Raw genomic sequence first — 15,183 nt, 5'->3', positions numbered from 1 at the left:
CAAAGACTGAAGTGCGGTCAGAAGCATGAAGGGAAATAGTAAATAACTTAGAACTCCTAGAATTTGCTCAATAGTTCTGCAATACAGTCCAGGAACTAGTTGGTTCAGGTGATTCTTGTGTAGATGGTTCACCTATTATATATTTCACATATACCTTGGGACAGAAACTGGATCTGCAGAGGCATTTGAGAAACACCTAGGAGATTAGGTTAGTCTGTAATGGAATTTCCAGGAATAATTAGGTCATGACAGCTCTGACTTAATTAATGGATTGATGCCTTTGTGGATTTATAATATGATGGTATTGATGGAAGTTCATAGGACATGGACACCAATTGGAGTAGGTCACTGAGAGTGTGTCTTTCAGGGTTGTATTTTGCCATGGCATCTTCCTGTATTCCTCTTTTCTGTTTCTTAGCTGTCATAATGTAAACTCACTCCTGCCTCCCCATGTGTGTGTCTGTGTGTACACTTTTCCCATTTTAGTTCTGGATTACAGGAAAAAAAATGTGTTTAAGAAAAAGTATATACTCCTACATAGCCCAGAAGAGTTCCAAATTTGGGTTTGGGTACAAGGTCAAGTGGGGCAATGACTCTACTGGTTAGGTAACAGATTTGAGCCAGTGATGACTAGAGAAAGCAAGCAGTACTGTCAGCTTTGCTGTAAATAAAACTGTCTGAAGAGATATATACAATTCTGGTGCCTGGACCATGTGCCCAAAAAGTCTGATTGCATCAGCCTTGGAATAGTCTGACTAAGATTTTTAAAGCTTTTGGGGTATTTTACATACATAACCAAAACCACTGGGGAAGAGAAAATGAGTTATATTACACTGTAACCCTAGATGAAAACAGTATCGGCACACTCTTACAACATTCACTTTAAGTTTTAGTGTGGAAGGCTGGGTTTCAGTTTCTACAATACCACAAAATAAGTAGGTGACAATATTTGGACTAGTGTTTACCGATGAACATAGTCAAAGGTAAGGAAACTGATTGTTTTCTTTTAGGCTTTGGCTATAAAGAAAGGCACTGCACAATAAAAATCAGAACTCTAAAACATCTTGATTATAGTCAACTACAACAATTTTTTTGGCTGAAAACATTTTTCCCTAAAGAAACAGGAGAATTATAAACTTTTGGGTTTTTGCCATTTGTTTGTGTCCAGACTGAGGTGATCAAGTTCACTGTGAAGAACTAAGGGTTTGATTCTTTTCCTTTGCTAAAATAGTTGATATTAAGAGCAAAATAACACATGAACTGTAGCTTTAGAAAAAGTGAGTAACCAAATTCAGAATATTGGAGGGATAGTGATTTTATTAAATCTGTAATATTCTGTTACAGTTGCCCACATTTAGTAACTACTTTGTCTTGTATTTTTATAACAACATGGTATATTTTTACTTTGTAAAAATTAAACTCTCTGCCCAAATAATACAATTCTTTATTTCAGAATGATGGTAGTTATCTTAGAAGTAGGGTCTATTGGCTAGATCTAAGATACACTGGGTCTCTGGTGTGAAATATAAGACTACATGTGCTTCTAAAATTGTGAGTTCCAAACTAAAGAGTCAGAGATGTTCTGGGACAATCCATGTATTTCAGGATGGGGTCCATACAAATTCGAAAATTGTTATATTTTGCTATGAGCTAGTCTGTGGCCTTTTATCTGATTTTCAAGGAGTTCATAATAACAACCAGCTTCTGGGCTCCACATCCTTAGAGACTCCTTTACTTTAGTCCCTTTCCACAGTGCAGTACTGAGAACAGGACAGGCTGTGTTTGTTTTTTCCTCACCCATGCTTCTCTGTACCCGTGTCACAGATGTGTCTGTGATGCTCTGTTAGCACAATGTCTTAGTTGAAGTTGATTTGCTATTAGATGGGGCCAGCCACGGCTATGACCTTTGTTACTTTTGCTGAAGCTTCTGGTACTGTTCCAAGAAAAAGATCAGTTTCCATCATTTTCAGTTCACAGAATTTGTACAGTGTTATAATCACAAAACAACGTGAGTTTGATGTTGACCCACCCAAGCCCTGTTCTTGCATGTAATAAGATGCCATCCTTTTGAGGTGGACATTGCCAAAGGCTGCAAATACAAAAAAGATGTACCACATACAAAGATCACAGCCAACATATAGAAATGTGCTAGATATAAAATGCTAAAGATTTTGTAAAAAAAAAAAAATTAAATAGAAATTTTCTTTTACTTAAAAGTTTATTCAACAAACAAATAAAAATTCCAATTCCTTCTCTTCTAGATGACATTTAGCCTCATTATGGGCAGTGATGTAATTTTTGTTAAAATAACATTTTAAGATGAAATCTATCTAACATTACACACAATTACCTTCTTAGGATATTGGAATAGAGCAGTTATGTAGCTTAATTTCTTCTTGTCTGAGAAGTATGATATGTGATAATTTTGTTATTAAAACTAATTTTACAATGATGAGAACATAATTTTCAGGAGTGCTCAAGAATATGCTGACTATTGTACAATTTTCAAATAATCTGTATTATTTATTTAGTCTTATGTATTTTAAAAGTTGTTATCAGCTAGGTGGTGGTGGCACATGTCTTTAAAGCACTCAGGAGGAAGAGGCAGGCAGATCTCTGTGTTCAAGGCCAGCCTGGTCTACAGAGTGAGTTCCAGGACAGCCAGGGATACATGTTAACATGCTGCCTTCCCTAGTCCTGCTGCTGTTTTCTTGGAGGCTTTTGCACTGGACCTCTGTGTGAAACAAGGCACATATCAACTAGGCTTTAGATTGGGTCAAACCCTGAATAATACTTTCCAAGCGGTTCTATTGTCATTCTTTCATTATGAAGTAGAACCACTAAGGGTATGGTTGAAAACAAACATGAAGTAGCAAGTTGGTGTCTGAACCACTCCTACTTCCCCATTCTGTGAACAGAATGAGTAGGGAGCAGTACATCTGTCAGGTAGTGACTATCATACTAAAGTCTCTGACAGCCTCTGTTAATGAGATTCCTGATGTGAAAGTCCTCAGGAAACCTGAGACCTGGTCTTGCTAATGATAGCCACACAGAGCCGTGAGGCTCAGCTGGTCATCACTGGGTGAGGAAGGGTCAGGGTCACTATAGATCTGAGTCAGGGCCAAACTCAGGATTTCTTTCTTTTCTTTGTAAAACCGTAGTTCTTGTCCTGCCTTCCTTGCTTCCTCCAGCTGCCCCAGGGCTGCACGTAGCTCTTGAGAGAGAATTCCTGGTGACTCACGCTCCTTCATGATCCAGTCCAGGGCCATGTGGCTGCGCATCTTTTCGTCTAAAGAATATTGGGAATAATAGGAGATGACTTCCTAGGATCAAGAAACAGAGTTCAGAGTGTCAATAAACAGAAACAAAGGCACATGTGTGCAAGGCCTGTCATACTTCCCCAGTCATGTGGCCTTCAAACAACTCTAGCTTTCAAAATCTAAAACCAAATCCAATTAACATTCTTCTGAAAAGTAAATGGTGGACTAATCTAGTCCTGCAAAACCTGTCATTCCAGGCTGGGTCAAAACATAGCACTATGAATGACAATAATGTATTTGTGTAACAACGTATAAAGAAGTCTTCATTTGTTCCCTGGACCCTTGGGCCAGTACCATTGACTTTGACAAGGCAGAAAGAGGAAAGGAGCCACACAGACAAATTGAGGTAGAATGAGGTTTGGACATGCTTATTACAGGAAAGAGGAAGCATTCAGTCAAGGGGGCTTTAGAACAAGACTTTCAAATCCACAACTCTACTTCCTAGCTGGTATGCTGTGCTGTTGGAATTTTGAGTGCTGTGAGAGAACTTCAAGAACACAAAACAGGGTTTGTGACCTCAGTTTCTTCAAAAACACAAAATTGTTCTTGGAATGTGTTCCCAGGTGTAGTGGTTAGGAGTGAGTTTACTCCAGATTATTCATTACAGCTAGCTATTGCCTCTATGGAAAAAAATATTTTTGCCACGTGCAGCTTATCCACCACATGCACCTTGCCCTTGTGATTGTACATTTTACTTATGTGACTCTTCAACCCTCAGAGTATAAGTTGGCTGATGCTCCAAATAAAGTGGACTTTATTATACCTCATTTTTGGCTCCATCCTCTCCAGTCCCACTGCCTTTAGAGCAGTAAACACTTTGTTAGCTTAAGGAAGACAAATGTCCAAATGGCTTACAATAAGCACAGAAAGAACTTCAAAAATGTATTGTAGAATGGAGGCATTATCATTATTAGTACTATAAGGATACTTTTATGTAACACTATTTTTTACTTTTGCAAACAATTAAAAATTAACCTCTCCTTTCATTTCTTCTGTGAAAAAATATCAATCCATCATGCTGTTGTATATATGTTTGATCATGGGGAATGGATGCATTGCTTATTTTTATTTTCAGGAACATATGGCATTTATTTATGACCTTAACAAATTAAAAACAATCATGGAAAAGTGTTTATAACTAACCCAACATATTTCAAAGGACTTTCATAAAATCAAAGGAAAGGAAAAAATAGCAAAGCCATTTTCAGCTACTCATTTCTTTTCCATTTTTGACATTTTGAAAGCCAGACTTTCTAAGCAAAGATCAACTAGAAATTACTGAGTCTGCAGTGTCTCCCTTCACCCTCATCTTGCCTACTACAGAGTCTTAGCTCTTCATACAAATTCTTAGTAGGAAATTCTCAAAAATAAACTATTGTTCTTCAAGTTCTAACGATGGGTAAAGAAAGGATAAATCTCAGAGGGCAACAGGAAAAAAGCATTAAACACACAGGACAGAGTTTATGCTTAGTATTAAAAGGAGGAGGAGTTCCTATTGTAAGTAATGAAGTAATACTGAGACCTTGCTTCTGGAAAACAAAGAAGAAATTTCTAAACAAACAAACAAAAAACATTAAGGTGGCTAAATGCCAGTGTGTCCAACTTCATGATCCTTTTTCCTGCTTTTAAAGAACTTTTGTTGCAACAATTCTTCCTGTCTTTAGTGAGGAGGTTTTAGAAGCAACAGATTCTCTTTCTTTTTATACTGGAGAATGCAAAAGGGGACAGAGCTGAGGCAGGTAGGGTGGATGCAAAAGGTAGGTTCAGCACTTCACTTAGAACCCAACACTGTCTATGGTTGCTTCATTCTGCATTCAGTATTATGGATGTTCTGATCAATCCTATGCAGCACCAACATTCTTTGTGTGTGGCAGTCCTTGACTCTATTTCTTCACTTGTCCCTGCTCTTACTTAATAGGTAAATATACATTTAAAACAAAGACATGCATAAACGTAGGAAGTTTCAGTCGATGTGGTTACACAAACAGAGGCATCTGAATAAAGGAAGCCTCTTCAAAGTTTGGTAAGCTCCTGAACTTGTCCTCAGTAAGCTAACCTGTTTCAACCAGAAAGTCTCACCTGTCGAGAGCACTTTGTTTCACGGAGGGCTTTCAGGCTTCCATTCCAGTGCAATAGTTGGAAAATGGTCATCAGTTCCTACAAAATCCAAACATCTGTCATTGATCTTAAAGCAGAAATGAATGTCAGTAAGAACTGAGCAGACATGTCTGACCCCAGAGAAATAAAGGAAACAAGATATGTGGTATTGTCAGAAACTTTGGGACTTTCCAAAGAACAGAGTGCCAAGGCCCCGAAGAAGTGCATTGATTCTGCTGCTTTTACCTACTTTCAATATGAAATTACTAAATGGTTGACAAGTGTCTTTTGGCACTAAAAATACGTTAAAATAATCGTACACTGTGGTGGTATTATGTTCCCCAAAATATTGTGCACCCTAATAAACTTATTTGGGGTCAGAGACAGAACAGCCACAATATTAAACATGGAAGATAGGCAGTGGTAGCACACGCCTTTAATCCTAGCATTCCAGAGGCAGAAATCCATCTGTTCAAGGATACAGCCAAGCATGGTGACTCATGCCTTTAATCCCAGAGAGTGATGGTAGAAAGTAGAAAGGTATATAAGGTGTGAAGACCAGAAACTAGAAGCATTTGGCTGGTTAAGCTTTTAGGCTTCTAGCAGCAGTTCAGCTGAGATCCATTCTGGATAAGGACTCAGAGGCTTCAAGTCTGAGGAAACAGGATCAGCTGAGGAACCAGCATTCACCCCAATACCTGGCTCCAGGTTTGTTTTTTTTAATTAGGACCATTTAAGATTCATGCTACAGTACACCCAAAAGTTACTTTTAGAAACATAGGAAAAATAACTTACAAACAATGTTATACATACATTGTATCATTTTTTAATTGCCAGAGACTGGAAACATTTTAAATGTTCATATTTAGAGAACAATTAATGTATGATATATCTGTATTACTGAACACTGAATACTTAAAGGATGTTAACAACCTCTAAGTTATACAAAGAAATCTATAGTGTATTGTTAAAATAAGAGAAAAGCTCACAATGGTGTGTCATTTGTGTTTTATTTTAAAAGAATAGAAGATTCCTATATATACATTTGCTTGTAAATACCTAGAAGAGTTCTTACAAGATACAAAAGAACCTGGTAATAGAGGGTCTCACTTGGTGGTAGAGTAAGTACTTAGCATGCAGGACCCAACTTTGCATCTCCATCTCCAAAAGCAAAAAACAAAATTGATCTGGTAATACGTTTGACTTGAGAGAAAGGAGTGGGAGAAATCCTTTCCAGAATTCTGGAGAAAAGGTTTTGGGTTTTAAATCATGTAACTAGGTGACATTAAAGAAAACAACTGAAAATTTAATAATTTAAACTGAAAAATAAATGTCTATATTACTATGTAAAATTTATAGGAGTCCATTTGCTTTGGAACAAGCTCATTCCAATACATGAATCAAAATGGACCAAACCAAAGTAGACTCTCCCATGCTAAAGTTCCATGTCAGCAAGCTGAAATAGATTATCTACCTGACTTTTTCAGGACACAGGAAAAGGAGGGGGATGGAAGGAGGGAGGAAAGGAGAGACATGGGGAAAGGAGAAAGGTGGGGAGAGAGAGAAAGACAGACAGAGACAGAGAGACAGACAGAGACAGAGATACAGAAAGACAGAGAGACAGAGAGAGACAGAAAGACAGAGACACAGAGAGAGGGGGGAAGATATTTTAGCCAGCCTAAAAAGAGAAGGAAGTCTCTCTGTTTCAAGAATGCCTTAAAATATGAACAGTATGGTTGTATTCACCTTAAAATAAAGAGTTCCACATTCTGTGTCTTTAGCCCTGAATGAGCACAACTTGTCAGTTCTATTCCCATTTCCCTATGTGATCTAGGATCAGCAAGCTGAACATTTTCATTTTCCTAATGTGGTCACAGCTAGCAGTTTTCCACTGAAATTATCAGTGTCTCACCTATTCAAGGATTTTGTTTTTGTTCTTTTTTTTAAAATTAGATGTCAATTATGAATCAATACCATAAACCACAACCATATAATCATTGGAAAATAACTCCATATAATTAAGGAACTTTCTGCGTGTGAAAATAGTTATGAAAACTTAGCATCTAGACAGATGTGCTATTGACTATTTATAACAACAGTCTTTTATGGGCTGTTTTAACTTTTGTTTTCTCAGGGACATGTTTTTCTTCTGAAAATCATGAGACTCATAGTCTTAGGTTGCAGGCATGTTAAAATTATCTGGTGGATCTTAAAACTGTGGGGTTATCAGAGGACTGAGTAGCAGGAATCTCAGCTCTGAAGCTTCTATTAGGAGTTAGTGCTGCTGCTTTTCATCCCAAGATCCAGTTTGGCACTTTGTCTGTACTCCACCATAAGAGTAGTAGCCCAGGAGACAGTGAGCAAGCAGTAAAAGCAAAACTATTTGTTTCTGTCAGCTAAAATCAACACAAATATTAAACAAGTTGCTCCTTCCACACCGAACAATGATCCCACTATTCAGCTTCCCAAATCCAATGCCCAGAGACTTGCGCTGTCACAGCCCCTCTTCTCCCTGGTCCTGTGCATGTCACTCCAACATATCACTACACTAACAAGAAAAACCGGGAGCATTTCAACAGACTAAATCTCACCTGATAGGGTGGGCTCTCGTCACTGTGCCTGTCAATCCACTCATCCAAGTATTCCCAGTTGCTCAGGAGGGTAAATTTCTGCTACCTTCCCCAATGCTCCCTTCAAACCCACTCATGCAATACTTTGTAGCCACAAAAATGCAAAGGAATTCTCTATGCCTTGATAAAGAACAGGATCTATGTTGTAATAAAAGGCCAATATTTGATGTTTCTCTGATTTTATATAAAAAATTCTACTTGAATTTTGCACTCATTATACATATGTAATATTACATATTATATTGTTTGTGTGTTATATATATGTGTTCATGTGGGTGTGGGTATGTGTACATGAGTATGCTTGAGTGTAGGGGTCAGAGGTTGACAGTGGGTGTCCTCAATTGCTCACCACTGTATTTTTTGAGACAAGGTCTCACTGAACTTGGAGCTTACTGATTTGTCTAGACTGTCCAGCAAGCTCTAGTTATCTTCCTGGTGCTGTGATTACAACTTTGAGCTACCATGTCTGGTTTCTTCTGTTGATGCTGAGGATAGAATTTAAGTCCTTTTGTCCGTGTGCAAGCATTTTAGCCTGAGCTATCTCTCCAGCCCTATTCTATTTTTTTTTAATGAAGAAAAAAAAGTCACTCTGTTTCTTCAGTTGACTCCTCACGACCTCAAATCTGCAGTTGGTTTTAAATTTAATTTTCTTTCAATTCTGGAGATCAAACTCAAGACCTTGCACATACTTGGCAAGCCTCCTACAAGTGATTTATACTCAGTCCCTATGTAAATTTGGCAACCAAAAGAGACAAGCTGGACCTGTGTTGCAGCTTCTAGTAGGCATCCTAGCACTGTCCTGAAGTGATTCTGTCTGAGAAACAACTTATTGCTCATATAGCTCTTGATTCTATCTCTGACAGCTTTTGGGTATACTCTTCTTTCTTCGGAATCTTCTGGAGCCACATTCTCATCTATGACCTATGGCTGCCTCTTGTAGATGCACTGCTGTCATTCCTCCTGGCAAATCACCCAGAATTTGAAAATCCACAGTTATGCTGTGAACAGAATCAGAAATCCTTCTCATGCCCCTTGGCAACCTTCATCTCTCAAAGGTTTCCTGAAGAGGCTTGAACTGTTCTTGCCTCTGGGAGGAAGGTCATTTACTTCCTGGCTGCTCTAATTTGTCTAAAAGTACTTCCTCCTCAGTGTGACTCTGGTTCTTACATTTCCTTCTTATCCTTACACATTCTATCCTGGACTAGGCTTTGCCCTACTGTGTAGAAACACTTGTCATCATCGTATAAGGTACACCTAATTATACATACTTCCTGTCCCACTTCTTTATTCCCTTTCATGAGACCAAATTCTTTTAGTTGTTGTTTTGATTGTTTCGAGACAGGGTCTCACTATATAGCTCTGGCTGCCCTGGAACTCAGCTATGTATACCAGTCTGGCCTCAAAACTCAGAGATCTGCCTGCCTCTTCCTCCCAAGTGTTGGGATTAAAGGGGAGTCTCTCTGAGTTGGTGCTTAATCCAGTGCCTCTACACTCTGTCAGACTCAAGGGAAATCCATGCAATGTTGCAGAGGATGTCTGTAAGGAACTGTTTTCTGGTTTCACCGTGATTCCTGTTGCCTGGTTTTTATCCTGGCTTTGTGCCTGATAATTCCTGACTTGTACAGAAACTTGCAGACACTCTATGATGGCCTGTTCCTGCCATCAGATGTTGTGGAGTTTGTTGGATAGTCTAATCTTGAAGTCTGGGGAGAATGAAAAGGAAAGTGAGAAGCTAGTTTGTTAGGGTGAGGTATGTGAGGCAAGATTTAAACTGATTCTTGAGTATTCTGGACCTTTTAAAAATTGGTATTTTGTACCAGGCAGTTAGTACACATGTTCAACTTCAGTACTAGGGAGCCAGCAATAGGTAGATCTCTGTGGGTTCAAGGCAAGCCTGGACTACCTACTGAAACTTACTTTAAAAAAACTTAAGTTTTTGTATTTTGTTTATTAGGAGGGATTTTTGCTCTTATTTTGAGCTTTAAAAAACTGTAGTATAATATTATATATTTTAATCACCGAGCTTTTAAAAGCATCTTGCATTTTTGTACCAAGACAGATGCATTACTTTCCTCTCTTTGTCTGGGATCTTCTGAATCTGTACTGGCATCAAGCCTGGCTTCTTACTTGTGAGGTCTGTGCAGCCCTGAAGGCACTGCCCTTGGTTTGATACTAAGCTTAACAGTTTTTGAGCAAAGGCCTTTGCATTTTTATTTTGCACTGGGCCCCACAAATTATATAACTGGTCTTGATCATCAAAGTAAATTGTAAACTGAATGGTGAATAAAGTCTGTGTTTTCTTTGCTCTGCGGGGAAAATTGCAGTTGCTGCTTTCCATCCGCAGTCTACAGCTCCCTGTTTTTACTTTGTCATTCAATTCCTTTAATCCTGCAACAACTGGGCTCTGTTGGGAAACAGCCTGCTTGGTTTCACCTATTAGAGACAATGGCTGTTCAGCTACTTTGAGCAGGAGAAAAGGCTCACTGCCTCTTTCTGGAACTTTGGGAAACTGGCTTGGCTCTGTGATTTATCAGAAATAAGAAAAACAAACACTGTAAATGGAGAACTTGGAAAACAGGTGGGCATCATCTCCCCACCCAAGAGAATGAGTTTAAGAGGAAATTTGTTTATGGGATGAGGCTTTAAAAGGGGACCTGGGGAATTTAGCACGGATGTAAATAAACAACTCTTCCTTGGGTTGCATTAGTCTTCAGAATAAATATATTAACCAGCTTCAGTCAAATTCTGCCTGGAATCTGACCTTGACAAGACCCAGCGCCTGCCGGGTTGCCATTTTGTCCCTTCCCCTAACAGCAAGCAGTTTCTCTCCTGTCAGCCTACCTCAAAACAGGCAGCTCTACTCTCCCAAGAAGTGAAGGTAGGCAGAAGCCTATTAAGACCCGCTGAAAACCCAAGGGCAGTCAGGAGACCCCAGTCTTTTTTTTTTTTTTTTTTTTTTACGCTGTAGTCATCCATTCCTACATCCAAACGCTCCTCTGTGACACCCCCCAGGATGGGGAGAAGCACTGAATTGTGCCTCTGCAGAAATAGCCCAAGTCTGTATTCACTTCCCTTTATGTGTAGACACAAGCTGAGACATCTGCTCAGACCTTATAAAACTTGCTGGGCCCCAGCAGGCAGGCGGAAGGAAAAACTCGGCTCCCTGGGTCCTTCCTCCTGACCCGAGGGTTTTCCCTGCCTTCTATTTTTTCCTTTGTCCCTATCCTACCCTCAGCCTCCTTTGTGAAGCATTTCCAAATTGTGATTTAAGTGATCATCATTTAAATACCTACTACAGACCACACAGGAAGCAGACCAGCAAGGCAAGGGTTAAAGTTGATACTGAGGGGAGGTTGAGTAGAGCCTTTGGTAGTACTTGGAAGGAGGTGTTCTTTGTTTTTGTTTTATTCTTACATCACCAGCTTTGGTAGATTAAGCCAACTATGTTTGAAATCTTTTTTTTTTTTTTTTTTTGAGCTCAGGACCAAACCCAGGGCCTTGTGCTTGCTAGGCAAGCGCTCTACCACTGAGCTAAATCCCCAACCCCCAAAATCATTTTTAAATAGCTACTAAATCACATACAACTTCTTGTTCCAGGGGTGGCAGTGGGAGAGTGGCCCTTACATTTGACTGGGCAACACAGTAGAGATGGTGGGAGAGCTGACCTGATCCCTTGCTAATTAGTTACAAAGGATGAACTAGCCAGAGCAAAGCTGGAGAACTCACCCTGGTGATGAAGACAGGGGAGAGCTGGAGGGCTGACCAACTGTGCAACTACTCAGGCCCCAAACCAGGGTTAAGTGTTAGCCTACCCTAACACCCATCCCATCTGTGTCTGCTAGAGCTGGGGTGGGCAAATGGGGGTGGAGAAGGGTGCCCTGAGAACCCAGGGCTACAAGATCTTCACAGCACAGGGCAGCAACGAGATGTCCAGGAAGAGTCCCAGGGAGGAACCAGTGTGTATAGTGTAGCAGAGACCAGGGACCTCGAGCCAAATCAATAATTCTATGCTATGAACGCCTGCGTGTAAAGATGTATGGATAAAAGGCGGGGCGGTGGTGGCACACGCTTGTAATCCCAGTACTCAGGAGGCAGAGGCAGGCAGATCTCTGTGAGTTCAAGGCCAGCCTGGTCTACAGAGTGAGATCCAGGAAAGGCAAAAGATGTATGAATAAAGGGGTTTACTGCATGACCCACTGTGTCATGCAGCTTCTGTGAAAAGATTTTTCCTTTCTTCCTCTGCCCCCTTTTTTCTTTTTCTCTTAAATTTTATTTTGTTTTGGGGGGGCATGCAGGGGCAGAGGGCAGATGCAAGGATACGGGAGATGTGTGGGATTGAGATGCATGATGTGAAAGGCACAAAGAATAAATAAAAAAGGAAGTTAAAGAATATTCCTTAAAGAAGAAAGCTAAATGACTTTCCCCCTTATGAGAAGAGCTGTTCTGGATTATTTATAAATGTCCAGGTCTTTGGCTCTATAAAATGACACTTTTTATTTTGCAGACAATAGAAATGAGTTTCAGAATGGGCACACTCACAGATGTAAACTGATAGGCACCCACACATAGGTCTGTATAGTTTTAAGTACATGTGTTGTCTCTTCTGCCATTCTTTTCCCAGTTATTTTCTCCTATGCTTGGGGTTAGATTGTGTGTGTTGGGGGAATAGATCCTTTATAGTTTCCCCCTTTTATTATAAGGCAGGGGACTGTGAAGCATTTTTGGCAGGAAACTACCTAACCTCTTGTGAAGCTTATGATTACCTAAAGGTGTCAGGGGGAATCCATCCATCAAGCAGCCTCTGATGATTCAAGTAACACAATCCTTCGGAGTCATCCTTAACTTTCATGGAGAGTTTACTATGTGCCAAGCTGTTCTAGACTCTTCACATCATGTCCTAGTTCACCTTCACACTGGCACTATGGGGCAGTACTGATATTTCCTCAGACTTATACACAAGTGAAGAAACAGATTTAGAGATAAGGAATGGAGAAAGACTAAAACCAGGTAGCCTATTCTGTAATCCTCATCCACTACAGAGAAAAGTTAGTGGCTTTAGGCACTAGCTGCAACACAAAGATTAAGTTTTACCATGACAAACATTTTTGTTCACAAAATTTTGTAAGTCTGATTACTTTCTGAAGTCAAACATAAGAAAACAGAAGTACTAGGAGTAAGACTTACTATTCCATATTAATTTTTGCTCGTTTTCTGTCATTGGATATTTTACTTCCTTCAAGCTTAGCTGTTTAGAGGGGCACACATTGCCTGCCAAATCACTACTGAATTTTCATCCAACCAGACCAGTATATAAGAAGAATTAGATATATGAGAAAAGGAAAGAGATTGTCTTGCATGGGTCTAAAGCCTAGAGCTCAGCCATTTGCTAAGTGAAGATAATCTTCCTTGGATAACATGTGGATAATAACGACTACCTCATATGACTGTTATAGGGGTTAAATTATAGTAATAATTGTCAAATACTCAATATTATGCCAAAGAAAGTATCAAACAAGAATCAGATACTAATATCATTGTCATTAATGTTATTTTATACTTTATAAATACAGATAGACTAAGCCAATTTTAATTAAAAGACATCTGTAAGCCAAAAATGTATATATTGCAGTTAGCCCAGTGAACCATCCAGCCTAGCAGAGTGTATCTTCAACATGCCCAAAACACTTAACAGTTGGCCTGCAGTTAGGCAAAAGTTTATAATATAGTATTAAATATCTTCTGTGATTTATTGAGCAATATACTGGAGATGGAACAGTGTTGTTTTCATGCCTACATAAAAATGGGAAATCAGAAACTGAGGATTGTGTGTGATAAGTAACAGAGTCCCTCAGCTGTTACTGCTTGTCAGATGTCGATGACATGTTGCTAATGTTGGTCTCCCTGATAGGAGGAAGAGGCACATCTTGTTTAATAGAAATATCAGACCTGAAGTAATACTTTTGAATGTACCCCCATGGAAGCCCTTGTCTGACTTCTGTAATAAAGGAAGAGACAGTCACAGCAAAAATTTAACCATTTGATTCTGTTTAAAGGGAATCTTAGTTCTGAAGACCTGTCGAAGTGTTACTGGGTTGTAAAACGGGCATTACTCACCTGTTTCTAAGAGCTGTGAAGTGACAGACACCATATGTTAGTCTGTATGGTTTTAAATGAACATGTCTCCTCTCTTGTGCCATCCTCTTTCCCCTGTTATTTTCTTCTGTTTGAGGATAGTTTTGTTTGGAAAAAATATAGATTCCTTATAGTTCTCCTTTTTTGTTGAAAGACAGAGGCCCTGAAGTTTTGAGGCAGGGGGCTTCACGAGAGCAGAATGTGCCATGATTACTCTTTGATTTGGGTTAGTGAATGTGGCTAAAATGCAGGTACCGGGCTGAATTCTAAATGGGTAAATTTTTAAAAAACAGATTGTTGGAACAGAAGATACTAGTGCTAATGATAAGAGTTACATGTCTTGGGTCTGGAGAGATGCCTCAGTAGCTAAGTGTAATTCTAGCTCCAGGGAGATCTGATGCTCTGCCCTCCACAGGCACCTGAACTTATGTGCATACACACACACACACACACACACACACACACACACACACACACTATTTAAAATAAATAAAATAAAAAGTTGCACATCTCCTAGGTTTCTGGATTAGATCATTAAATAAATAACTGACAGGGAGTTAGGCACCTGAAACTCCAGCATAGTCTTCCCCATGTTTGATTCCAACATGTAGTGATACGCTCCGACACTTGTGCTGGGATCATCCGCATCATCTAAAGTGCCCTTGGGAAAAGAAACAAATAAAGAAAATGTCACTGATAATTCCTTCCCTTCTTTGAATGAATAGGACCTAATCCTATCATTAGTCTAAAGGTATTGATATCTAGTTGCTCTTGGATAAGATACTTAACCTCACCAAGACTCAAATAAAGGGTGTTTTATAATCAGCTTGAATGTAGCTTTTGCTTAAAATGCTAGCAGATTGTATAACTGCTGATAGAATAATAATCCCAAAACAAGAATTCGTTTTTCTTTTAAGGCTTTCTTGTCAATGATGCATTAATGTTTATGTGGCTGCTCTCCATGGCTGTCACTGTGGCTTACTGAAACCTTACAGCATTGACCT

General features: G+C 39.4%; 1 protein-coding gene across 1 annotated transcript in view; it reads right to left on the bottom strand.

Moving 5' to 3' along the window:
• Window positions 1-2,626: 2,626 nt before the first annotated feature.
• Window positions 2,627-15,183, bottom strand: part of Lix1 (limb and CNS expressed 1) — a 53,592-nt gene continuing 41,035 nt past the window's right edge. The window contains exons 4-6 of the mRNA XM_036168974.1: window positions 14,745-14,840; window positions 5,400-5,477; window positions 2,627-3,323 (exon numbers count right to left, since the gene is read on the bottom strand). Of these exons, the coding sequence (XP_036024867.1) occupies window positions 3,036-3,323; window positions 5,400-5,477; window positions 14,745-14,840 (462 nt within the window). The 3' untranslated portion in view covers window positions 2,627-3,035. The remainder of the gene's footprint in view (window positions 3,324-5,399; window positions 5,478-14,744; window positions 14,841-15,183) is intronic.

The sequence above is a fragment of the Onychomys torridus genome, chromosome 19 (genome assembly GCF_903995425.1).
Source record: "Onychomys torridus chromosome 19, mOncTor1.1, whole genome shotgun sequence".
Classification (NCBI taxonomy): domain Eukaryota; kingdom Metazoa; phylum Chordata; class Mammalia; order Rodentia; family Cricetidae; genus Onychomys; species Onychomys torridus.
The sequence above is the reverse complement of the archived record's forward strand: the minus strand, read 5'-3'. Positions and strand labels throughout refer to the sequence as shown.